Raw genomic sequence first — 25,159 nt, 5'->3', positions numbered from 1 at the left:
CACTGCACCACAAAATACACATGATGGCAGAACTTCTCCCTGGCAAGGACGTGTTGGCAGACCAATTCAGCTGGCAATTCCTCTGATCCCACCAATGGGAAATCAACAACCATGACCTGGACAAACTATTCCTCAGGTGGGAAAAACCCTCTGTAGACCTGTTTGCAGCCCACGTAAACAAGAAATGCGATCAATATGATCCAGGTACCTGGAGAGACACTACCTGGGAGATGTGTTCTCCATACAATGGAAGGGGAAATTCCTTTACGGGTTCCCTCCGCCACCGTTGATCCAGCGGGTACTGCGCAGGATGAAAAAGCAACCCTGCACCATGATACTGATGGCACCGATGTGGGCATGCCAGATTTGGCACCCTGCACTCCTTCAACTGGCACTTCATCTCCAGCCTCACCCGCACCTGTTGTCACAGCACATGGGCGAACTGCTTCACCACAACCTAGCCAGCTTATCTCTCGGGAGCTCCTCAGCAGGGAACATTGCCCACCCTTGTTGTAGATCCCGAATGTTGGGGTATACTGCGAGCTACCAGGGCTCCGTCTATCAGACGGACATACTAGAAAATGGAACGGTTCAAATCCTGGTGTTTGGAAGCTGGCACAGATCCCTTCTTGGCATCTGCAGAACAAATCTTACCTTCTACATCTAGCAGAAAGCAGTTTGGCAATTTCTTCCTTCAAGGTACAGCTCTCTGCCATCTCCGCTTATACCACCAGACCTCAACAACACTCTAGTGGCATACCCGATGGTCAAAGCCTTCATTAAAGGGCTTATGTTCTCCTTTCCCGGGCAAAAGAAAATTTCTCCCGCCTGGAGTTTTAACAATCTTAGCCGCGCTAATGAGAGCGCCCTATGATCCCATTCACAAGCGCTACACAAAGTTCATATTGTGGAAAATAGCCGTCTTGTGGCCATCACCTCAGCCAGGCGCATGGGGAGCTACAAGCACTATCCACTGAGCCATCTTTCACTAACTTTCACAGGGATAGGGTCGTTCTTCAACCTCACCCTACATTCATTCCAAAGGTCCTATCTGAATCCATTTTAGCGGAAAGAATCATTTTGCCCACTTTGTTTGGCAAATGCAGCGGAACAAACTCTACATTCACTAGATGTGGCACAAACACTTAAGTTCTACATAGAAAGAACAAATGATTTCAGGACCTCTAAAATACTTGCCCGCCTTTGCAGGACGAACCAAGGGTCAATGTATATCAAAGCAAATTGTATCACGTTGGGTTTCCAGTTGCTTTACTCACTGTCACGAAATCAGAAATAACCCTCTGCCAGCAACACCCACGGCACTCCACCAGAGTGAGCGTAGCCTCACCAGCATTCCAGGCAGCAGTGTCTCTGAAGGATATCTTCCGGGCAGCCATCTGGATGGAGCACTCTTCACACGTTTGCCTGGCATTACTGCTTGGAAGCAGACCGTAAAAGAGAATCAGCGGTAGGACAAGCAGTTCTTCAGCAGTTATTCACTTAAGGTAGGAGCAGCTTTTTGCTTCCTAACTTTGACTCTTGTTTGTTCCCACCGTCCCATTGCTTGTATTTCTCTGGTAGCCTTACTTTGCACACCATAAGCATGTTACACAAGCTATATGTAGAACATGCACAGAGAGGTGCAACCTTGTGCTGATCATACATGCTAGATGGTAGTTAACTGCTTGGTATTCCATTCAAGCATGTGAATCTATGAAAGATCCAATGCTGGAGAAGTCTTAGTTACTTACCTGAAACGGTATTTCTCCAGCATTGGTATCTTTCATAGATTCACATGTGCCCACCATCCTCCCCTGGGGAGAGGCTGCTCCTTCTCCAGTCATTTGTCAGTTAATAGTTACTGACCGTAGTGACTAACATACTCTTAGTCCATAGTCCCTTTCCTCCATACTGTATGGGCGTCCCTCGCTAGGTTCGGGAGACAGAACCTTTTTCACCAGAAAAAACCTTCTCCTTTAAAGTAGGGGGGCGCGGCCCTGGCAGTATGAGCTCCCCTGACTCCGCCCACTGGTGCTATTTCTTAGTCCCCCTTGAGGCGTCAACAATATTTAACATTGCCTAATGACACCAGTATTATTGGTGGGGGGAGGATGGTGGGATGTATGGAGGAAAGTGTACTATGGACTAAGAGTACCTTAGTCACTACGGTGAGTAGCTATTAATTACTCTTATGTCCTGTCCCCTTTCCTCCATACTGTATAGGCGAGTACAACTTATTCTTGCCCCAGGGTGGGAGGACCCTCCTTAAGAAAACATGTTCCTTAGAACCGTCTGTCCGAAGACCACGTCTGACTTGGTGCCAGCGTCCAAACTGTCTGGCTTACAGAAAGCCAAAGGGGTGGCCCAGGTGGCTGCCCTGCTGATGACCTGCTACAGAACCTGCCGTTGGAATGCAGTGGCCGTGTCCTTGGCTCGGACATCGTGGGCGCACTTGTTAGCCGACAGTCGCTTGTGGTGCACCTCGTAGGCCTCATTGATGGCTGAAAACATCCACTGTGCAATCGAGGCCTTGGATGCCTAATACCCAGGCCTTGATTCCCTGAAGGTAAGAAACACTTTGTCCGACTTGCGGAAGCCCTTGGTCCTGTCCAGATAGAATTTCAGAGCGGTCTGGCATCCAAACAGTGAAAGATGCTCTTCGCCTCGTCCTTGGGGTCAGCAAAAAACATGGGTAAGACTATTTCTTGTTTAGATGGAAAGCGGAAGGTTCCTTAGGTAGGACCACCTTATCCCTGTGAAAAGTGGTGTAGGGTTCTGAGGCTACCAGAGCCTGGATCTCGCTGACTCTGCGAGCAGAGGCGAGGCCCTGTAACAAAGCTGTCTTAATGGTGACCAGCCTGATGTCTGGGGATGCCATTGGCTCGAAGGGCTTGTGCGCCAAGGTGCCCAGCACCACATTGAGATCCCACATGGTTGTGTGGCTCCTTGATGGGCGGGGTAGAGCCTTGAGAGGCCTGCCAAATATCTTCTGACTATCTGGTTGGAAGAGAAGACCTGAAAATTTCTGTAGGGCCCTATGGCTGCCAGATGAGTCCGGCATGTGTCCACCTGCATGTCTGAGTATGCAAGGCGTGCAGAGAAGGAGAGCACATCATCCAGCATGTGCTATAAAGGGTCGATCTGAGTCCGTCCAATGACAGAACCTAGTCCATTTACTCTTGTACTGGACCCTGGTAGCCTTGCTCCTGGCACCCTGAATGATTTCCAGGTTAGCCTGTGATCGGCTCAGGTGCTTCAGAGTGACCTGCTCAGGAACCACGTGGCGAGGTCTAACTTCTGTGGGGCGGGGTGGATGACCCCGTCCCTTCCTTACCACCAGGCTGAGGTGGTAAGGAAGGGAGTAGTGGCTCTCTTGATGGCAGTGATCTTATCCTCTGAGACAAAGGTTCTGCGTAGGCTGCAGCTGAGACTACTACAGGTTGATCGTAATCCCCAGGTCGTGGAGTGTGTCCATTAGTGCAGAGGAAGTGGGGTGAACCGCCTCGAGAGATGTCGCCCTGATGAGCCAGTCGTTCAGGTACGGGTAGACATGGTAGCTCTGGGCCCTGAGTAGGGCTGCCATTGCATTCGTTATCCTGGTAAATACCCTGGGGGCTGAGTTGAGGCCAAAGGATAGCACCTTGTATTGTAAATGGCAGCCCATGATCCTGAACTGCATGAAGGAGCGCTGCTGCCAAATCGGGACGTGTAGATAAGATTCCTTCAGATCCAGGGAGCACATCCAGTCTCCCCTGTCCATTGTCTCCGCAATGAGTGCTGGTGTAACCATCTTGAATTTCTCAAGATGTAGGGAGAGGTTGAGGGTGGAGAAGTCAAACACAACTCTCAGGCCAGCCCGATTCTTCTTTTTCATGGCATAAATCTTGGAATAGAAGCCCAATCCTCTCTGGGAGTCTGGGACTTCGTCCGCTGCCTGGCTCTAGACGAGCGACCGAATTTCCGCCAACTGAGTTGCTGTCCTAATCTGTGGGAGTGGAGTGGGATAAGTAGGCATTACCTCGTAGATACTACAGAGAGGATCTGAAAATTTCTTCTGCTAAAACTGCATGCCGATGGCAAGCCTGCCCCCCACCGGAGACGCGTGGACCCAAAGGGACGCGTTGCACTGTGGCTGCTGTGGAGGGGGACTGGAAAAAGCCCTCACGGTCCAATATGCCTTCCTGGATGTCTGGGTTAAACTTAGTAGCCTGAAGCTAGGCAGTCCTTTTCATGTCCGTGGCGATGCATATGGCCCGGCCAGAGGTATCGATGTGGTCCACGGTGGAATCCATGATGACCTGTGCCACCGCCTTGAAGCGTGCTTGGCTCTGCACTGGAAGTTCTGGAAGGAAGTCAGCTATTTTCTGCCAAAGCCTTTGGTTAACGGCTGCCAGCATGGCATCCGGGTTGGATTGACGCAGTTGAAGAGGCTTTGGAGTACAGCTTCTTACTCTTACGTCCCGTCCCCTTTCCTCCATACTGCATGGGTGTCCCTTCCAAGGGACAGGAGACAGAACCTTTTTTACCAGAAAAAACCTTCTTGCCCTTTAAATTTAGAGGTGTGCGGGGGTGCGCCTTGGGAGCATGCGCTGCCCTGACTCCGCCCTTCCGGCGCTGTTCAGGAGATTTCTCATTCTATGGCCAATTTCCCCTCACCTAGTGAGTCCCCCAGCAGCTTTGCTGGATTTCTGGAGTTTATTTTTTCCACCTGGTAAGAGTGTGAGCTTTTTTCCCCACTCTTACATGTGTATTTCTACTGTTTGTGTGATCTTGGGCTCTGGAGCACACCACTCCATGAGCCCCACTTTTTGTGTGTTACACTGCACCTTCAGTGCAGTGGCACAGGGTTGTCTTTTAGACTTACCACTGACTCAATTTTTCTGGGGCTGACTACTGTCCCCCAGAAACATGTAAAGTTGCCATTAACGTTATGTAGTCACTTTAAAAACTACAGACCCAGTCCAGGTGAAGCCCAGCTGCACTCCTGAGCTATCTAGCCTTCAACGACCAGAGAAGATCCAGTCCAGAGTCGTCTTCCCTTGAGCCTGGTGGGGTCAACCAGCTCATCTTCTCATTTTCTACTGTCCCCCAGAAACATGTAAAGTTGCCATTAACGTTATGTAGTCACTTTAAAAACTACAGACCCAGTCCAGGTGAAGCCCAGCTGCACTCCTGAGCTATCTACCCTTCAACGACCAGAGAAGATCCAGTCCAGAGTCTTCTTCCCTTGAGCCTGGTGGGGTCAACCAGCTCATCTTCCACAGCCTGCTGTAGTGGTCCGGATAGCCATCTGAAGAGCCTCTTGTTTTAAAGGAGTGCACCTTTTATTCACCGTCGCTGCTGCTGGCCTCATCCCTGGGTAGTGCGGATTGCTCCAGACGTCCTTCTTTTCACCACGACTGAAGCTCCAGGAACCGTGAGTCTGCAGGAAACTGCAGTGGCACCAGCTTCTTCAAGGAATAAGGTACTGTGTCCGACTTCTAGGAACTAGGGTTAACCCTTTTCTCCTCACTAAAGGCTTGTCCTTTTCTTCCTTCCCTCTTATAACTTTTGCCTCCTCTTCTGACAATATCGAAGTACTCCTGGCAACCTTGAATCGTGAACTATCTGACTGTGTGATCCTCGACAACAGGAACCCTCTTCCACCTAACACTGGCGCAGGCCTATTGACTTTTATCTTTGGGTTAGAAAGTGTTCTCTGATTCTGTCTGCCTTGACAAAAGTATTGCCTATGATTTTTGCCCCCAACTCTCTTGTGGTAACGCAGGTGCTAAGTGTGTTTTTACCCTGGTAACATTTCTTCCCGCGGATACGCGTATCTTTAGTAAGACCGAACTGTCATTACTGTCAAAAGTGATCACATATGTATTGCCGGTAACGTCTTTTGTTTCATAACACCGGTCTGTGAAATCATAAGGTAATTATCTTGAGTTGCTCTGCACAAGGTGAATTGGTTGTGTAGTGTATTTGAAGTGTGGTTTTATTTTACTAGAAGTGAACTGTTTTGTGAAGAGGTGGTTTAACAATAAATGTACTTAGATTTTTTTAACCAGAAACCTTGAGTCAGTGTTTGCTTGAGTCACAGTAATGATAGTCCTTTGTGTAATCTCTACTACTGCTCATTTGCTCTTGAGATAAGTCTGGCTGCTCAGTCAATGATACCACTCTTTCTGTGTAGTACAGGCTTGTAGCAAAGGTGAACTTGTATTACTACTTGTAGTCTTAACTCTGTGCAGTGGTCCCTAAGGGCACTGCATAGGATTCTGCCTAATAGGCGCCACACCCAGTCCCCTTTTCCGCATCGACGGGCCGAATTCACCAGTGCTCCTGGGTTTGGCATCGGTCATGTAATTCCACGTGCGGATACTTCTTCTTTGTCTTTATCATTCAGATGCTCGTTCCTCAGGTGTCACGCTCCGCACCGGCGCATGTTGACTTCCACAGGGTTCAGCAGGTGTCCATCCTGCGACGGGCTCTTCCCGACTTCAGACCCCCATGCCCTCTGCCTACGTTGCCTTGGCCCAGAACACGGTTGGCAAGCTTGTACAGCGTGCGATGCCCTTTAACCGAGGTCGCTGAAGAAGAGGCTAGGCAGGTAGAGGAGCTCTTCCTGAAGTCTCCTCCAGAGGACCTCAAGAACTTTGTGAAACGTTCGAGCCAGGCCCAAGGTAGGGCCTCCGTTTTCCATAGCAACCCGCAGGGGAGACTCCTTCCCAAGGACTCGCCCGCTCTGGAGGGACAGCTAAAGTCCTTGTACCAGGATGTGCACCAAGGCTGTTCCAGCTACTAGCCTACTGGCCGAGGGATCCTCGGATTCACCTGGTGACGGTGTTGAACAGCTACTAGCCTACTGGCCGAGGGATCCTCGGATTCACCTGGTGACGGTGTTGAAGGACTGAAAGGTTCTTTCCCTGGGTCTACACCCCGACGGGCTTCGCCCTAGTACCGGCAATACAGCAGAGGGGGTGCCTAAATGCAGCTCTACCGGCCCACGGGCCAAGGGTGCCACACCTACCGGGTCTAGGAGGAGCAGGGTAGGCCTCGTGATCCACACTCAAGAGTCTTGGAGGAGGCTGGACCTAGCAAGCCGAGCAATACAACGCAGGCACGTGGCAGGCAGCTCGGCAAAATGGCCACTGCGCCAGACATCGGCACCCGTCCGACGCCATTCCAGGAGTTCGGCGAGGAACGAGTGTCATGGTGGGTCTGGCCTCAACCAGGTTCATGGCCTACAGCCTATGCTTCATTTGCGCAGGGCAGGTTCCCTCTGCGTCCATATGGGCAGCGTATACAGCGGCTCAAGCAGCCTCCCGCTACCCCGTCTGTATCCCCTACCACTCATCCGGCCTCTGAAGACCGGTTTTTTGAGAGGTTCCTCAGGCTCCTGAAGTCCCCGCCGTTCTGGTTTATCCTCAGGGAGGCCATCAGGGACATGCTCCCTCCAATGCTACCATCACCACAGCCTCCACCCCCACCCTCCGGCGCAGTCTCTGCCTCCGGCTCCGCAGCCTATTCCTCAGGTGGTTTTGTACCAGCCTCCAGCTCCGGTCCCCATACCCCAGCATCCGGCTCCCGCTACTCCTCCACCTGCACAGGATCCTCGGGAACCACAGGATACGGATGAGGAGGATCCTGACATGCCATCCTCATCCAGGGCCTTCCATGAATGTCTTGCGGGGCTGGCAGAGTATCTGGGCCTACCTCAACCCGAGGTCAAGCAACCCGGCAGAGGGGGTGCTTGCTGAAGTTCTCACGCGACGTCCCTCGGCCAAAACAGGAATTCCACTGCAGACCGACGTATTATCCCTGGCCAAGAATGGTTGGCTCAAGCCCCACTCTGTCCAGCCGGTCAATAGACTCCTGGATGCCAAGTACAGGCAGATGGAGGGGGATACACTCTTGCTTTCAGCCCATCCTTAGTCACACTCCTTAGTGATTGTTGCGGCGTCACTATACTCCAAGCCGCAGTCGTCCTCAGCCTCCTCCTCGGCGATGCTGCTAAGCAAGGAGGAGAAGATCTTGGAGTCGTACAGGGATAAGCTGTATTCCAACGCATCCTTGCATCTTCGTCAGGCCAATGCCATGCTGGCTGCCGCTAACCACAGGTTATGGCGGGAACTCCCTACGCAGAGCCAATCACATTTTAAGGCGGGACTGGTTGAGGCCAAGCTGGTGGTGCAGGACCTCATGGAATCCACCATGGCACATATTGACACCTATGGGCGTGCCATCTGTATCGCCACGGACATGAGAAGGACAGCTTGGCTCCGGGCAACTATTTTCAACCGGGACGTCCAGGAAATCAAATTAGACCTGCCATTTGCAGGGGAGGGGGGCTCTTCCACTCCACCCCGGACGAGGAGCTGGACAAAAATAAAAACGGCTCACAAACTGCCAAGTCTTTATCCATCTTGACAAAGACCACACCCAAATCGTACACCCAGTCACAGCCGCGCTCCGACAGGGGGCGTACATACAGAGGGTTCTGCGGCTTCCCGGAGCGGAGATCCAGGCAGCCGGACCGCTCGCCGACTTCGAATCGGCGCAAGCAACAAAAGGGGGGTGGGGGATTGTGAGGGCTTCTTCCAGTCCCCCTCCTCCGTGGCAGCCTCCGAGAGGGGAAAAAAAGCCATGACACGGCTACCGGGTCCACGTGTCTCATATGGGGGGGGCAGGCTTGCTTTCCCATGCACATTTCTGGCGCCAGAATTTCGTGGACCCCTGGATCCTCTCTGTAGTATCCACAGGGTACCGCCTCTCCTCCTTCCTGCCCTCCACTCCCTCAAGTTGAGACAGCAACTCTTCTGGCGGAGATCCGGTTGCTCGTAGAGAGCCTGGCCGCGGAGGAAGTCCCAGCCTCCCAGCGAGGCTTGGGTTTTTGCTACAGGATTTTCGCCATTCAGAAAAAGAACCAGGCAGGCCTGCGAGTTGTGCTGGACCTATCCACTCTCAACCTCTCCTTACCTCTACAAAAATTCAAGATGGGTACACCAACTTTTATAGCGGAGACATCGTGGAAGGGAGACTGGATGTGCTCCCTGGATCTGAAGGACGCGTACCTACACGTCCCGATTTGGCAGCCCCATTGTTCTCTCCTACGGTTCAGGATCATGGGCTACCATTTCCAATACAAGGTCCTTCCTTTTGGCCTCAACTCGGCCCCATGGTCTTTACCAGACTCATGAATACTGTAGCTGCCCTCCTCAGAGCGCAGGGCCTCCACATCTACCCATACATCAATGACTGGTTTGTCAGGGCTACATCTCTGGAAGCGGTTCACCACTCTTCCCATGCCCTTATGAACACACTGCACAATCTGGGTTTTTTGCTCAATCTCAAGAAGTCGCAGCTGCAGCCCACGCAGACTGACATTCTTGGGCCTCATCTTGGACACGTGCTCCGAGAAGGTGTTTCCATCGGAGGACAAGATCTCAGCCATCAAGATGGCCACCGCCCACTTCCTCAGCAGAGAGGTGACCTCGGCATTGTGGTACCAGCATCTACTGGGTCTCCTGGCGGCGGTCCTACTAGCCCTCCCACACAAGAGACTGAGGAGGATTCAGCTGCACTTTGCAGCCTCATGGAACCAAGAGCGGGGCTCTCGATCCGAGGAGATCAACGTTCTCCAGCATGGGGTCTGGCATGGATTCACATGCTCATGAATATTCCCCGTCGTCAGGCTGGGAATCCTCGGTAAAGATAAAACCAGTATCAGTTTCGTTTCTGATCTGTCTTTCGTAGTAGTAACCAATCACTGATCTCTGCGTCATACTGACCACAGCCAATGACTGCCCTCTACCTAAGCCCCGCCTCTGGCAGCCATCTTCAGATTTTTACCGCACGTTCAAGTGTTGGGATCCTCGTGCTATTGCTCTCGAGCGTTAGTGCTATTTTTTCACATTTTTTCTCGAAACTTCGATTTTTTCGGTCAAAAAGAGCCTCAAGCTCCACCGATTCTTCATCCTATCAACGGGGACCCGTGTCGGATTCGTCTACGCCCCTCAAGGGTGAAGATTTCGTCGAGCTACGCTTTTGGAGGACTCCAGAAATTTCTCAGGCCCATCTTGGACATGGCCCAGGAGAAGGGAAGCTCGACGCCCGGAACCAAGCTGTTCAGGGTCTGCCCTGGATGCCAGCTTCAGAATGTCTTTAAGGAGGACGAACACTCCTTTGTCTTTACTGCCTACATGAGGACAAGACGCAAGTGGAGAAGGACTGTGCGTTTTGCGGCAATATGTCGGAGCGGACCATGAAGGACCGCCATCAACGTCTCGCCAACTGGCTGGAAGGGAAGAGCCCGTCAGGCGAGAAGAAGAGGAAGAAATCCGAGCGGTCTTCTAAGACCTTTGAGGATGCCCCGGCGACGGGGGTCCAACACAAGGCCAAGCACCGCGAGTCCGCTGGCACCGGGAGCGCCGAACGGTCGGGCTCTACGGGCGCCAGGCAAGGCGCATCCTCCCCGCCACCATCAACCACGAGCCAACGCTCTGGTTCGGGTAAGAGGAAGGCCGAGCACCCGGCGAAGCTCCTGGAGAGGCCCCGGTCGAGCTCGAAGGCCCCATCGGAGGGAGAGCGAGGCAGAGTTCCCCCCCCCCCCCCCAAGGAGAAGGCAGTGAGCGCACCTAAGGTGGTGAAAGCCTTAATCCATCCGGCCAAGGCCTCTATCGAGACAGTCGCGGCGGCCCTGGCTCAGCCTGTAGAGGCTACACCAGTGTTGGCGACCTCGGGGCTCAGAGTCTCCCTGCCACCGCGGAGGGAGTCCTCTTTTATGCCCATCGACAGGACCCCCGTGAAATCTCTGACGGAGAAGAAAAAGGGGGGGCAGGAGGTCGTCGTGGATTCGGCCTCAACCTCTGAGGAAGAGCTGATCGAGGTCTTAAGCCACGGCGTTGGCGTGGAAGAAGACCAGCCCGTCGGGAGGGATCCCGACGTAGGAGACGACGATATCGTCGAGGGTGCCGACGGGGCCCCTGACCGCCCCTCGGACTCCCCTCAACCAGCGCCGCAAGACAACTCGGCGGCCATTTTGTTGGCTATACAGTCCTTCTACTCGGAGATCAGGACGAGACTGCCGTTACCACCAGCGGAGGAACCACTCCGGACGGGGGACCCGGAGCTAGGCCCTTCTGGGAGCCCTCCCCATAAGAGAAGGATTCACCCTCCACCTCCTTTTCAGCCATCGCGCCCTGTTCAGCCCTCCTCCCCGTCCACTACTCGTGGGGATGATATGGAGACTGATACAGCCGCGATGGGTACGGACGACTAGGTTTACGACGAGGAGCTGCCGTCGTCACCTCCCACCCGGGCTTACCCGCCCGACGAGATTGGATCGTTTCACTCCATGATCGCCAGGGCATCCGAGCTCTTCCAGCTCTGCCCGGAGGAGAAGAAGGAAGATTTCCTTTATCAACGGCGCGAGGCCACGAGGAAGACGGTCCTCTCCGTGCCTCTACTGGACGATATTTGGGATGAGGGCCTCGCCCTCCTCAAGAACCCATCCACGACGCCGGCTAGAAGGGATCGGTACGAGAAGAAGTACCGGGTCCCGGACGCGGCCCCCTTGTGCCTCGGGGTCGGCTGTGCCCGGGACTCCGTCGTCTCCGCAGCGGTCAGGAAGAAAGCGGGGGTGGTGCGGCCTCCACGTCCTCGCCGGACGGCGAGGGAAAGAAATTGGATACGATGGGACGCAGGGTCATCTCGTCTGCAGCGACGACGATTAAGGCGGCCAACGCCTTGGCTATCGTAGCCCGCTACGACAGGGAGCTGTGGTACAAACTGGCCCCCCTGCTGGACTTCCTACCGGACGACAAGAGGGCGGATGCCCTAGAGATCTTGCAGGAAGGTGAGGTGGCGTCGGACCACGCCATTACGATTGCGACGGACATCGCCGACACTGGATTTCGCCAGTTGGGCAACGGCGTGTGCCTTAGGCGGCGTGGATGGCTCAAGGCTACTGACTTCCGTCAAGACGTGCAGACCAGAGTCTTGGACATGCCGTTCCATGGAAACAACCTGTTTGGGAAAACAGTGGACGACTCCCTTCAAGCCATCAAAGCAGACACGGAGACGGCCCGGGCTCTTGGGGTTCTCCAGCAACGGCAGCCGCCCTTTCGGAGCGGCGGAGGCAAGGGTGCCTCCAAAGGTTCCGGCGGCGGATTTTCCACCTGCCGTCAAGCGGCCCGTTCGTCGTCCCAGGAAGCTTACAGGGGACGAGGCAAGTCAGGCGGACCCCGCCGTCGTCTCGAAGGAGGTCAAGGCGGCAAAGCCTCGTCGAAGCAGGACTGAACCGGCCGTTGGGTCGGGCCCCCACCGAAGCACCCCGGTGGGAGGTCGGCTGACGAGCTTAGTCAGTGTGTGTGAGTCCATCTCCACCGACCGTTGGGTGCTGGACGCCCTAGCCCAGGGTCACGCGCTCGAGTTTCAAAGAAGGTGCCCGCGCATCCCCCCTGTGGCCAGGAAAGAACTTCACGTCCCTCAACTTCTCTTAGAGGTAAAGGCGATGCTCAGGAAGGGCGCCATCGAGCTCGTCCCAAAGAAGCTTCGGGGCTCCGGAGTTTTCTCAAGATACTTCCTCGTGAAGAAGACGACGGGAGGATGGCGTCCCATCCTGGACCTACGACGACTGAACAAATTCATCAAGGCACAGAAGTTCCGGATGGTCACCCTCCAACACGTCCTGGGTCAGCTGGAGGAGGGCGATTTCCTGTCGTGGTTGGATTTGGAGGATGCCTACTTCCATATTCCCATCCTAAAGGGACACCGAAAGTTTCTCAGGTTCGTGGTCCAAGGGCGTCACTATCAGTTCAGAGCCCTTCCCTGCGGACTAAGGTCGGCACCCAGGGTGTTCACCAAGTGCCTCGCACCGGTGGCGGTGCAGCTGCGCCGAGAGGGGATCCACGTCTACCCCTACCTGGACGACTGGCTCATCCGAGCCAAGACGAGGGAGCTCGCCGTGGAGCACACAGCAAGGACCGTCCAACTTCTCACGGACCTGGGATTCTCCGTAAACTACGCCAAGTCCCACCTGGTGCCCGCGCAAGACGCACTGTTTCTGGGAGCGAAGCTTGACACAGTGTCGCTTCTGGCCTCCCCGTCGGAGGAAAGGACGAGGGCCATTCTGGGAAAGGTGCAGCGGATGCTGGTTGCGGACGCGGCCAGAGTGAGGTCCATCAAGTCCCTCCTCGGAATGATGTCTTCTTGCATTTACCTCATCCCCCTGTGCAGGCTCCGGATGCGCCCGTTGCATGAGTTCCTGGACGCGCGCTGGATCCAGACGACGGGCAGCTTCGAGGAGAGGATCACACTCGACGAGAGGTTCCGACGAGCGATCCGGTGGTGGGGCACCCGCGCGCATCTGACGGCGGGCATGGACTTCCAGACCCCCGGCCACCAGGAGATGTGCCCTACTGTGCCCTACTGAGACTTGTCTCCTACCTATCTCTTCGCCAGCATTGGTCCAGGCCATTCCAGCAGAATACCGTATCATCCACCTTCACCGCCCTCCCCCCAACCCCAATCAACAGGGGGGCGGGGTTGCAGCTATATTTCGTTCTGAATATGAGGTCACCCAACTGTCTTGTTCTCACAAGCTTAATATGGAGGCACTCCTCTTTAGATGCGCTATCTCGCCTACATGTCTGTGCCACGTTTTCCTCATCTATCGACCTCCTGGACCCTCCGGAGGATTTGGGGAATCCTTTTTAGATTTACTGGCTGACATATATTCCATTGAACCAGTGGTCTGGTCAGATCATTGTTTGATAACCTGTATGTTTAAGTCCTCTAATTCACCAACCAAGATCCCGGCACCTAAAGTGTGGCTACGCTCATGGCGCTCAGTTAACACTAAAGATCTAGGTGCACTGATAGCCTCTAGATGCAACTCTGCAACACCCATGTCCCTGCTGTCTCAGATGTTTCAGGATATGGCAAACACATTTGCCTCTATGAAACTGATCGAATGCTGCAGACTCCCTTTGCAACGTTGGTTCTCTGACCAACTCAGAGCAGCCCGACGGAGCGCAAGTGGCGCAAATCATATGACCTTCTTCAGATAAATAAATCTATAAATGATGTCTCTCTACCTATTTGGTGGATATCAAAACTGCCAAAACATGTTACTTCTCTAAGATTGGAACAGCTTTGTGTCAGCCAAAAACATTGTTCTCTATCGTCAAATCATTGGTATCTTCGGATTCTCTCACTTCTTGGGTTAAACCAACTCTCAAGAATTATGTGACTAAAATTGACGTTATCCGGACTAACATCGCCAAATCACTAGCTACATCTGCTGATAATGTGAGTAGGATCCTCAATGCTACATCATCAGAAAACATCATTAAATGGTGCACCTTTCCATCTTTCACAGAAGTACTAGCAGCTATCCAAAAAATTAAATCATCCTCTCCGTGTGACACTATTCCAGTGGAGATTATGAAGGAAATTGCACCTGACTTTCTAGAAGCTTTAATAACTGCTGTAAATGATTCATGTCAATCGGGCACTGTTCCTTCCACCCGAGTTGAAATCTGGTAGGGTTGTCCCGCTTCTGAAGAAGCCCTCACTCGATCCAACTGTCTTATCTAATTTCCACCCTATTCCTTTGCTGCCCTTTTTGTCTAAATTACTTGAATCACTGGTTGTACCCCTACTTTCTCCTTTTCTTGTATTCTTTAATGTCTTCAACCCTGCACATGCTGGTTTTAGACCCAGCAGATCACCGAGAGGGTATTAGTATCCGTCCAGGATCACATATCCAGGCTGGTGGATTCAGGTGGGGTGGGGCCCAGATTTGAATAACTCCATCTGTGGCGTTCGACACTGTCGACCACCCCATCCCGTTATCTCCCCTTGCCCAGATAGGCATATCTGGGCAGGTACTAGCCTGGTTCACCTCATTCCTGGTGGATCATACCCAGACTCTGTGCCTCCTCTCCACCCCCTGTCGCCTCACTTGCGGTGTCCCACAGGGCTCGTCTTTGTCTCAGATCCTATTCAATATCTACATTTGGGCCTTGGTGTCTCATTCGCTCCCATGGCCTCAACTGCTACTCCTATGCCGACGACACCCAGATTCTGATCCGGCTAGACCATGATCGAGCTGAGGTGTCGTCGTGCCTTCGGAGTTGCTTGATGGCCGTTGGTGAGTGGATGGACCACAATTGGCTCAAACGGAACCAAGCCAAGACAGAGGTCCTGGTGGTTGGGTGTCCCCTTGATCCCTCACTCTGGGTGTCTGCTTTCTGGCCCTCCACTCTTGGTCCTCTTCCTATCCTGGTTGGTAAGGTGAAAAATGTGGCAGTCATCCTCTCCGCCTCCCTGTCTACGGCGAACCACGTTACAGCTGTCTGCCAAGCAGGGCACTACCAACTTATGGTCCTGAAGAGGGTTCTCCCCATGGTCCCCGACCCTCTCCGCCCTCCAGTGGTTGCAGCTTTGGTTCCATCTCGCCTAGACTACTGCAACTCGCTGTATTTGGCCCAGCCGACTGGCCTTATACAACGGCTGCAGAGTCTACAAAACTTAGAAGCCCGGTTGGCAACTGGCACCCCTTATGGAGCCCATATTACCCTGGTGCTACGCTCCCTTCATTGGCTGCGGGTAAGCCAGATTTAAGGCCCTGTGCATAGTTCACTGTGCCCTTCACTCTCAAAGTGCCAAATTTTTTCAATCTAATTTCTCCCAATATCAACCTCTGCGTTCTTCTACCGCAGATCTTACAGTACCCAGGTTACAGCGTACAAGGATAGGTGGCCGTGCCTTTTCCATAGTTGCGGCCAACCTTTGGAATGGTTTACCACTCCCGATTCGGAAGCTATCGAATCACCTGGCATTTAGGAAAGTGCTTAAAACTGTTCTCTTCTCGGCATGTACCTTTTTACCCGACATCTGGTTTTAACATGATCTCCCTCTCTAGTGTTATGATGCCTTTGGGCGACTTGAGAAATTAACTTAACAGGGTTTTTATAACCATCCCCCTCTTTATCTTGCCACAAAGGCCATTGACATTCCAGGACATGCACTTTACTTCAAAGTTGGACGTCCGTGCCATTTAACTCTGGGCAGGAATTCCATCCTGTAGCACCGTCCACCGTCCTTGGTCCCAATTACACTAGACTTGGCAGTCTAACCATTCCATCGTGGGAGACTCCCCCTAGTGTGGAAAAGATGCATCTTCCCTGCCCCCACCAGTAGAACTCCCACTACCCTACACAACCCTAAAACTGGGTGTATCTGTCGCCCAACTACAAACATTGCACCTGAGCGTACAATCCGGGGAGTGCTACCTCTGTACCCTTCTCCCGTGTCCACCCAGAACCTGCCGCAAAACACACTTTGCCTCCTACCCTCCCACTACCGGACACCCCCTGTTCCGGCAGGTACCCCCGTACAAGTAGCTGCCCTGTGATCCATGCAACCTTGTCCCCGCAGGCAATCCAAGGCCCAGAGGCAACAGAGAAAACACACACCACATTTGCCATCCCCAACTGTAATCAACTTATTTAATTTCCCCTCACCCCCATCCATCACCTTGAAGGACCATGTCTGGGTTCCTGAGGGTAATCCTCGCCCTCTTGGTCCCGAGGTGCCTGGGCAATCTGAGTTCCTAACCTCTTGCTCGACTCCGGCTGTAGTGTCAATGTTCTATCTGGTACTACCAGCACCCGTACTGATATCTCCTTTCTTGGAGTCCCATGGAGTTGACCAAGATTGCGGTTTCTCCTGGGCTCTGGCCTGCACTCTCTCTCTGGCAGTTTTTGTCACTGCAGTAGGCTGTGAGAATCCTCTGGGTATTCTCGCTCCTAAACCCCCTCGATCCTCTTCTCAGGTGGCCAGGGAAAGGCCACCGCTCTAAAATCCTGACCCTGGGGGTGGAGATACTATGGCACCTCAGTGGAGTGTCTTTGGAGAGTGGGGTACCCAAAGGCGAGATATGGTATCCCCCTCTCCCTATTAATGACCAACCTAACCCTCCTCCACCTGTTTGGGTAACTGCAAGACCTCTACCCTCATTTCCCCACTTTGACAGTTGAAGGCACTGGCACTGGGACGAGGAGACAGAGTAATGAACACTACACCTTCATTTTACCACTCTGGTACTGGGATGAAGATGATGCCTGCAGAGAGTTGGTCATTTCCCTTTAATTATCGTTGGGCAAACCGAAGTAAGGACACACCTGCCACCTGTTAACTGGTTGCAGGTGCATAAAATGAGTGTCGGAGAACAAGAGAAGAGCAATAAGGAGACTGCGGGCGACAGGCTAGCAGAGGACCCCTTTTTTTGTGGAGGCAGTTGTGGTGAGACTGGAGCAGGAGCCAGGTCGCCGGCAGAGACCCCACGGACTTTGTGGGGCCCAAGACAAGTGTGCTGTACCGTGGCCACAGGTGTCTGAGCCTCCAGCACAAATTGCAAGCAGCAGGAGCTGCAGGCGAATCCAGGAGGGAGCATGCAGCCCCCGCCTAGATAGAAGTCTCCAATTGCCCACGTGCAGAGTAGAATGCTTGTCAGGTGAGCTGGGCTCGCATCAGGCCAGCCAACCTCACGAGCAAGAGAGTAAGCTGTGGGGGCCGCCGGAGGGAGCTGCAATCAGCCATTGAGTTTGAAGAACACTTGGGCACCAGGGAGCTCCTGATAGAACGGGAATAAGTAACAGTGTACCAAAACAAGTTTAACAAATGCGTATTGAATTCCCGAACACAAACTTGAAACTACATATATAACAAATGCATCATGAGTACCAAACTGCAAGAAAGCGTAGTTAAGCATAACAAATGCATCGTAATTACCAAACTGAATGGAAACTTAAAAGTAAGCCTACTGGCTGCATTTTAAACACCGAACTGAACGAAAAGGTGAAATTAAACATAACTAAAGTATATTGAATACCAAACTGAATGAAACCTTGAAGTTGAATTTATTGAATGCACTAAAGATTGTAAGCAAAGCAAATCTTGGACAACCCAAGTGCCATGTGAAAATAAACTATAAAGGGAATAAGTGTGAAAGAGTGCCACAGAAGGGGGATATAAATAAAACCCCACAAAGGTTAACTTATATGAGTTAATGCAATGTGGCAAGGCCACAGACTGGCAAGAGCTGTGTGACACTTGATGGCAGAATCTAAAGAATTGTATACTTGCCCATAAAGCAAAGAGACCAACAAAGTGGAATTAGGTGAAAGTGACTTGGTACGCAGCGGTATAGGAATTGAAGAACCTGTGACCTGAGAATACAGGGACCCTGGTTGTGTGACCTGTGATGGCTGGATCGTGTGGTCTGACAATTGCGCCTAGGCTAGTGAGCCCTGGATGAGCAGGACTCAAAGACATTGAGAAACAAATCCAGAATGAGCCTTGTGAGTGAACTGGTGAAGCAAACCAGGAGGGTCAGGTTTACCTCAAATTAAGTTCTACTTTTGAAAAGACTGAAATAAATTTGGCGCAGTTGAAGTCTTAGGGAAGGGAACTGTGAGACTTGAACTATACACGTTTTGAGGACAGAGCCTCAAGACCCTTTTTTGCTTTGTGAACTGTGTTGCTTGGAGTTTGGGAAAGGGAACCCAGACAACTATTTTGAACTGTTAACTTGAACGTGAGAAAGGTAATATTGACTTTTTGTGGCACTTTCTTGCACTTGTGGAAGGGGCAGTGAAAGAAAGCTGAAGGGTTCCATGTGTTAAAATCGCGTCACAAATGGGCGTTTACACAAAAAATCACGGCAAAAAGACTGGTTTTGCCGCCGCAATCCATGTAAAGGATGCGGGGGGACATGCCCCCAGATCCATTATACCATTTAAGGAGAGCGGGGGGACACCCCTGCAACTCCCGCTCCCCTTAAAAGGTATAAAGGGGTACATCATTTTTGCCGCATTTTTTTTGTAAAGGCGACATTTTTGCCGAGGTTGTATTACTGCATGCCAGCTGAAGAGCTGGAAGAAGCTCTGATCTTTGTTGAACACTGTCTATTTGCTATTAACATCCCTACACTTTGGTTAGCTTAAGATCTGAGGACAAGAATAGGATTTGGACACCGACAGACTATTAAGTTGCACACTTCGATTCAGACTTCCTTTGGTTTCCTTCAAGTTGGGAAATCCCACCTTAGCATAGGGCAAGTTAGGCCTTCTAACATCCTGGCGTTTAAGTTAATAAACCTATTTAGTTTAAGTCTGTTATCCGTGTCTTACTTCATGATGCCTTCACACTTCCGACATTGTGTCAATCCAGCCCCACACCCCCTCGAGGGTAGAGAAAGAGGGAATGTCCCCGATCACATTTTTTAATTTGGCTGGAAAAACATGTACGGGAGATTCAATTCCCTCTGCCGTCTCTTGTCTGCATCATAAGACTCCCACAATCTTTGAACTTCCTGGGTGAGGTCTTGAAATATCAAGTATGGCACTGTCCACCTCATACGCCCCCCTTTTGACATCCTGAAGTATGGCATCTGTCACGAAAATGGAATGATTTTGCGTTGATTGCTCTTGGTAAGGCCCCCACCGGTGGCGGCCTGCTGGGAATCCGGTGTGCCAGTCAATAGTGAACCATTTAGATAGGCCTTTAACCCCCCATCCCTTCCGTGAAGCGCTTCTCCGAATACAGCGCCTTGCAGCGACCATCGCAACCCTCCGTGACCCACAAAATGTGAGTTATATCTTCCAGAACGGCCCTCTTTGTCCTCGGTCCTTGTTTCTGATGTTCTAGTTGCTGTCCCTAACTCATTCACCTGTGCTTGAAGGGCTCTGTGTCGTCAGTGTCCCCAACAAATTGCTCCACTTTGCTCACTCTCATATTGACCTTCCTGAGGTCAGCCGAATCAACGACTCTATCAAACCCACTGACTGGATCTTTTTCTCCTTGGAATAGCATGAGTCTTGAATGGTAGTCATTATCTGCGCAAGCAACAGTGATTCCACTTCTGGTGGATCAGGGGTTGGCATATCTGGCAGATGCTGTTGAGTCACGGACTTCTTGTTCTTACCCCCATAAAGCGGTCAATGCTCTGCTGTTGCCCTTTAACCATAGTAGGGCTCTCTGAGGTGGAGCGTCTGGTGGCCCCTACTTAGCTATCCAGCTCTCTTGCAACGTTCCCCTATGATGTCTGTTCTGACCGGTGTCTATACTCTGGCCGCTTTTCTCTTGTAGGCAGTTCAGTGTGCAAAGCCCTCTTCTCTAGCACAGCCTCCCAGATCAGTTAAGGCCACCCAGAAGAGCTAGGAATGACCTCGGTTCAATGGTTCATTTCACACTAAGTAGAATCTGCCTTTCCCTCATCATGGCCGCACCACCTGTCTCTGACCCTAGCCTTAATCAGTCTTATCCCAACACAGGCATTGGGGTGGAAGTCCTCACGCCCTTCCCACAGATTGTTGTCTCCCTATTCACCAGGACAGTGTGATTGATCTAGGTCGCACCCCCGCTGGGTCTGTGCCGACAGCACACTCGGAATGGACAGACCGGTGCTTGTGGAGCAGCACCAGCTGCTACTCGACTTTGTCCATCATGGGTAGCATTTCAGCCTCGAGGCTTTCTGCGGCCACCGTAGCGCAGACCTTGGGGCAAGATTCGGTCAGCCAACACGCTGCCACAATGTCCAGGACTGGACTCTGCCTTTCTGGGGGACACAGTGTCTGGGTCAGGCAGCTCGGCGGTTGGGAGAACCCTTTACCCGCTTCTCAGCTCCACCGGGGAGTGCCACTGCTTCGTTGGGGAGGCAGCCTTAGGGAGAGGTGGGTACAATGCTGCAACGCTATGCCAGACTCTCCTCTGCCCCACTAGGTGCTCGCAGTCCGATGTTGCCCCTCCACGTACCTCACCTCCAATGTCTTTCCTCCATTGTGCCCCCCTCCACCCACCATCTCACGCATCAGGGTAAGGCAGCAGGCGGATGCTCCAGTCAAGATGGCGCCACACGCCATTGCGGGTATCCTCCCGGTCCCGTACTCTGTGGTCTCGCCGTGGCAAACTACTGGGGCCTCTCGCAGACCTTGGATACGTTTGCACCCTTTGCTATCGTGGTGTCCACCAGGAATCTTGGGTTACCAGGATTTCATCAAGATATTGGCGGGCCGAGACTGAGACCGAGCTCCGAGATTTCACGTCTCACACATGCAGCTCTCGGCCACGCCCGTCCCACATTCATCTTTGTGCAGCTGCTCTCTCTCCATGCACAACCGGCTACAGTCAACATCTTTAGCTCTATCACATATCCCCCTCCCTTCCTTAGACTAGCTGCTCTACCGTTCTCACCATGACATCCTCTAATAGATCATGGTTTTCCCTCGGGTATAATAATACCCAAGTATCACTGCCACAAACCATTTAGAACTATAAGGACTGGCCGCTTCGCCGCCACTAATCACGACAGATTTCGCACCTGCCTTTTTTCTACCTTGCGAGGCCCCAAAAAATGGAAATGGGACACTACACTGATCTGTTTAGAAAGGAAGAGTTCTGTCTTGTAGAAACTGTTATGTCAACTGTCAGCTCACTTATTGGAAGTGAGGATATGAGCATTATGTGTGAGATCCCCAAAATAGTGTAAGGAGGTTGTACTATTGGCAAATGTTCACCAGTACAAATGCAGCGCCAAGAAGGCCATTTGAAAGTCTCGTTCTAAATGTCATGTTAAATACAGAAACCTATTTCTGATAACGTTTTTTGCGTGATTGCATTGTTTACTGTGCTGATCTAAGAATTGCAATGTTGATTTGGATTTTCTTAATTTATCCAGGAATGTACAGTGTCATTTGAAGGATCTGCCCCAGTTGTGTCCACTACCAACACCTACACAGCTGACAACATAGCAGGTAAAAATATTTCTTAATGTTGAACTACACTGGATTTTTGTTTACGCATTTAGCAAAACAATTCTGGACTCCTTTAGTTCAGTTGTGCAACTTCTTTTAATCAACTTTTTTGATGGTGCAATCTCTTCTCTCTCATGCGCTTGCGCGCCCGCTCCCTCGTGCTTGTCCGCTCTTTCTTGCGTATACACCCATATAATGGTGGAGAATAGACGGGGGTTAGGGGCTCATTTGAGGCAATGCGAGTCGGCTCTTAAAATTCTAAGAGCCCAAACAGACTTCCGGATGGCCCATAGTAAATTATAAGCACACCACACAAACACTTATATATGCCCAACAGAGCTTCAACACCCACGTGAATAAAGCAAATGGCCTCTTGAACTATAATGTAACTATAATGTAATAAACCGAAGTAGCAACTATATCGCGGAATTAGAAGATGGAAATGGCAAAACGAATACTGTCTTTTGGAATCTAGATTCTGTTTTGAACCCACTGTTTCCTGCATGAGTGGATGCCGCTTTAACTATTCATACCTGTATGACTTTAGCAAAACAAACATTTTGATTTACCATCTACACATGTGTATTTCACTAAACCTGAATATTTTCTTTGAAATGCATATACATGCACAATGTTACGGGGCCTGCATGGGATGCTTTCAGTCGCTCTATTTCTAGGCTGGAGATGTACCTTTCTACAGTAACAAATGGGTGTAAAATATACTCTGCCTGGGCATTAGAAGACATAATGCAGAGGATTTGCACTTCTTACACTTCAAGAATAGAATTAAATATTTCAGCAATAGAATTAAATATTTCAGCATACATTTTGTTTTGCACACATCTGATCTAAATCTATGGCTCCCTTCAGCAGCATTAACTGTGTGATGTCACTTGACAGTATTATGCCTTTATGCTATACCCAATGCAACTCTGCACCGGCTTAAACCGCTGCTTATTTTTCAAATAATTCTTAACTTTATAAAGGGAGTCCCACTTTAAAGTGAAAGCAAACATGCTTTCAGATTTGGATTTAATTTTTCACTGAAAAGTGTACTGGCCCTTAAAGAAACCACATCTTACTTTGTATTGAATACATGTAAGGGGCACCGACCATTGGGGTATAACACGTGCCTGTGTTTTCAAAATGCACCTCCCTGCATTACCAGTGTGTTTTTTTTTTTATCTTCCCAGATTTTACCCTGATCAAAATTGGACAATTTGAGGATTGGGGTTGATTTACCTCCTTAAAGTGCAGTTTATACTTTTTGGAGGCCCAGGCAGGCATTAATCCATCAGCAAATCCTCAATTCTGGTGGTTTATTTGGTAGACTGGTAATCCTTCTGTGGGTTCCTCTGGTTTCCTTCTCCCAATGGTTGGTTTTTATGGACTGGTCTGTCATGTACCAAGAGACTGTTCTATTGCTTTGCAATCCCAAGTTGTTACCCCTCTGTACCTTCCTTGCCCAATAGTCCATCATCCTCTCTGTGGTTTGTGTATGACTTTTTTTTTCTCTAGCTCAACGTCTGGCTAGTTAGGGGTGTGTATTTCTAGTCCCAAGGGTGGGAGGAACGCTCATTATTGAGTAAAGCCACTTCCATAATTTGTGACAGATCTGTGCTACCTTGATAAAACTCATATTTTTTTATTCTAATAGTTGAGGTGAACATTTTGAGATATTCAATGATGGAATCATTTTGAGCATTGCTATGCGTTTTAAGCAAATTAAGGTAATTCTTAACTGCTTGACTTAAACTTTGTATCACATAATATGATAGGCATTCCTTTTATCTACAACATATCCGAAGCTCAGATCAATTGGCGCTTGTAATACATTTTATTTTTCTGTTGTGTAATTACAGCAGATCTCCATAATGAATATCATTCACCTCTATCCTTTTGCTAATGGATTAGGTTTATTAGTTGATGTGAAATAAACATGATATTCTTTGAAGTGTCTTGGGTGACTACATGAAGAAAATGGATAATGGTTGTTAGTCTTCTTTGAAAGCCTGCATTGAATACAATTAAGGTTAATCTCAGGGTGGTGGTGATTAAAGCCTTCTGGCTTAAACATAGCATTAATTATTTTCTATCCCGTTCCCACTAGACTCGAGATCTTTGTTCTCGTCAATAAGCTTACAAGTGGGAACAGAAACTTAAAATGCAATTTCGATTATTTACTTTAATTCTAGCTCCTTGAAGTTTTTTACTTCATAAATGCAGACCTGTCCTTTCGATGTACCACAAAGCAAAACAAAATTAAATCGCTTTTTCATTCCTATTAAGTTTGAACAATATAGTTTTGAAATGAAGTAGTAACCTGGAAGAATACATGAACACATTCTATATTCTCAAATTGATAAGTTAAAAGCTTTTTGTTGCTGTCTCTTATATATGCTATACGAATTGGAAGGACATATGAAGAAATCCTTTTATAAGCTTTTAATTTAATGTCTTGCGGTATTACCTGCAAAATAACTACATTAAGTGTGTGCCTGACTTTCACATGCAGCATGGTTCATTCTTGGAAATTAAGTAAGTTCAGTTTTGCACTTGAAATGTATAATATACCGTGCTTGATGTTTTGGGCTCAGGATTTCTCACTAAGTGATGCACTTTGCCAAGAAGGGCGTTGATGGAAATACATTTCTGATACTTTCTGTGGGTTACAAAATGGCTTTAAAGAACATTTCACTGTACATTGGTATTATGAATTCTGGCTTTGAAAATAAATTGGTTCAACATTAATTTTCCAACATTTGGATGTGCACCGCAATTTGACAAGTGTACCTTTTTTAGCTTGACAGCAAGCAAAAGGCAGATATCCCCAATAAGCGCCGAGTGTGTACTAATTATACTCTGACATCCCGTTCCCTTCCCTCCATACTGTATGGGGGTCCCTTCCAAGGGACGGGAGACAGAACCTTTTTCACCACAAAAAACCTTCTTCCACTTTAAATTTAGAGGCCCGCTGGGGCGCGGCCCAGGGAGCATGCACTGCCCTGATTCCGCCCTCTGGCGCCACACTTCAGTCCCCTTTTCCGCATCGACGGGAACAAGCCAAATTCACGAGCGCTCCTGGGTTTGGCTTCAGCCATGTAATTCCACACGCGGATACTTCTGTCTTTTTTGTCTTTTCTAGCATTCAGGTACTCGGTCCTCAGGCGTCACGCTCCTCCCCGACGCATGTCGACTTCTACAGGGTTCAGCAGGTGTCCATCCTGCAACGGATTCTTCCCAACTTCAGACCCCCACGGCCTCTGCCTACGTTGCCTTGGCCCAGACCATGGTTAGCAATAATGTTCGGCGTGTGACACGCTGTCCTCGAAGGCACCGAAGAAAAGACT

General features: G+C 50.5%; 1 protein-coding gene across 2 annotated transcripts in view; it reads left to right on the top strand.

The window, feature by feature from the left end:
* The window catches only part of CDCA2 (cell division cycle associated 2), a 1,069,442-nt gene that overhangs the window by 751,187 nt on the left and 293,096 nt on the right, over positions 1–25,159 (top strand). For both annotated transcript variants that reach the window (XM_069617593.1, XM_069617592.1), the window contains exon 11: positions 21,734–21,809. In XM_069617593.1, the coding sequence (XP_069473694.1) occupies positions 21,734–21,809 (76 nt within the window). The remainder of the gene's footprint in view (positions 1–21,733; positions 21,810–25,159) is intronic.

This window comes from Ambystoma mexicanum, chromosome 10 (assembly GCF_040938575.1).
Source record: "Ambystoma mexicanum isolate Mex_15411 chromosome 10, UKY_AmexF1_1, whole genome shotgun sequence".
NCBI classification, from domain to species: Eukaryota; Metazoa; Chordata; class Amphibia; order Caudata; family Ambystomatidae; genus Ambystoma; species Ambystoma mexicanum.
Note: the sequence above shows the minus strand (reverse complement) of the source record. Positions and strands in the feature narration are given on the sequence as shown.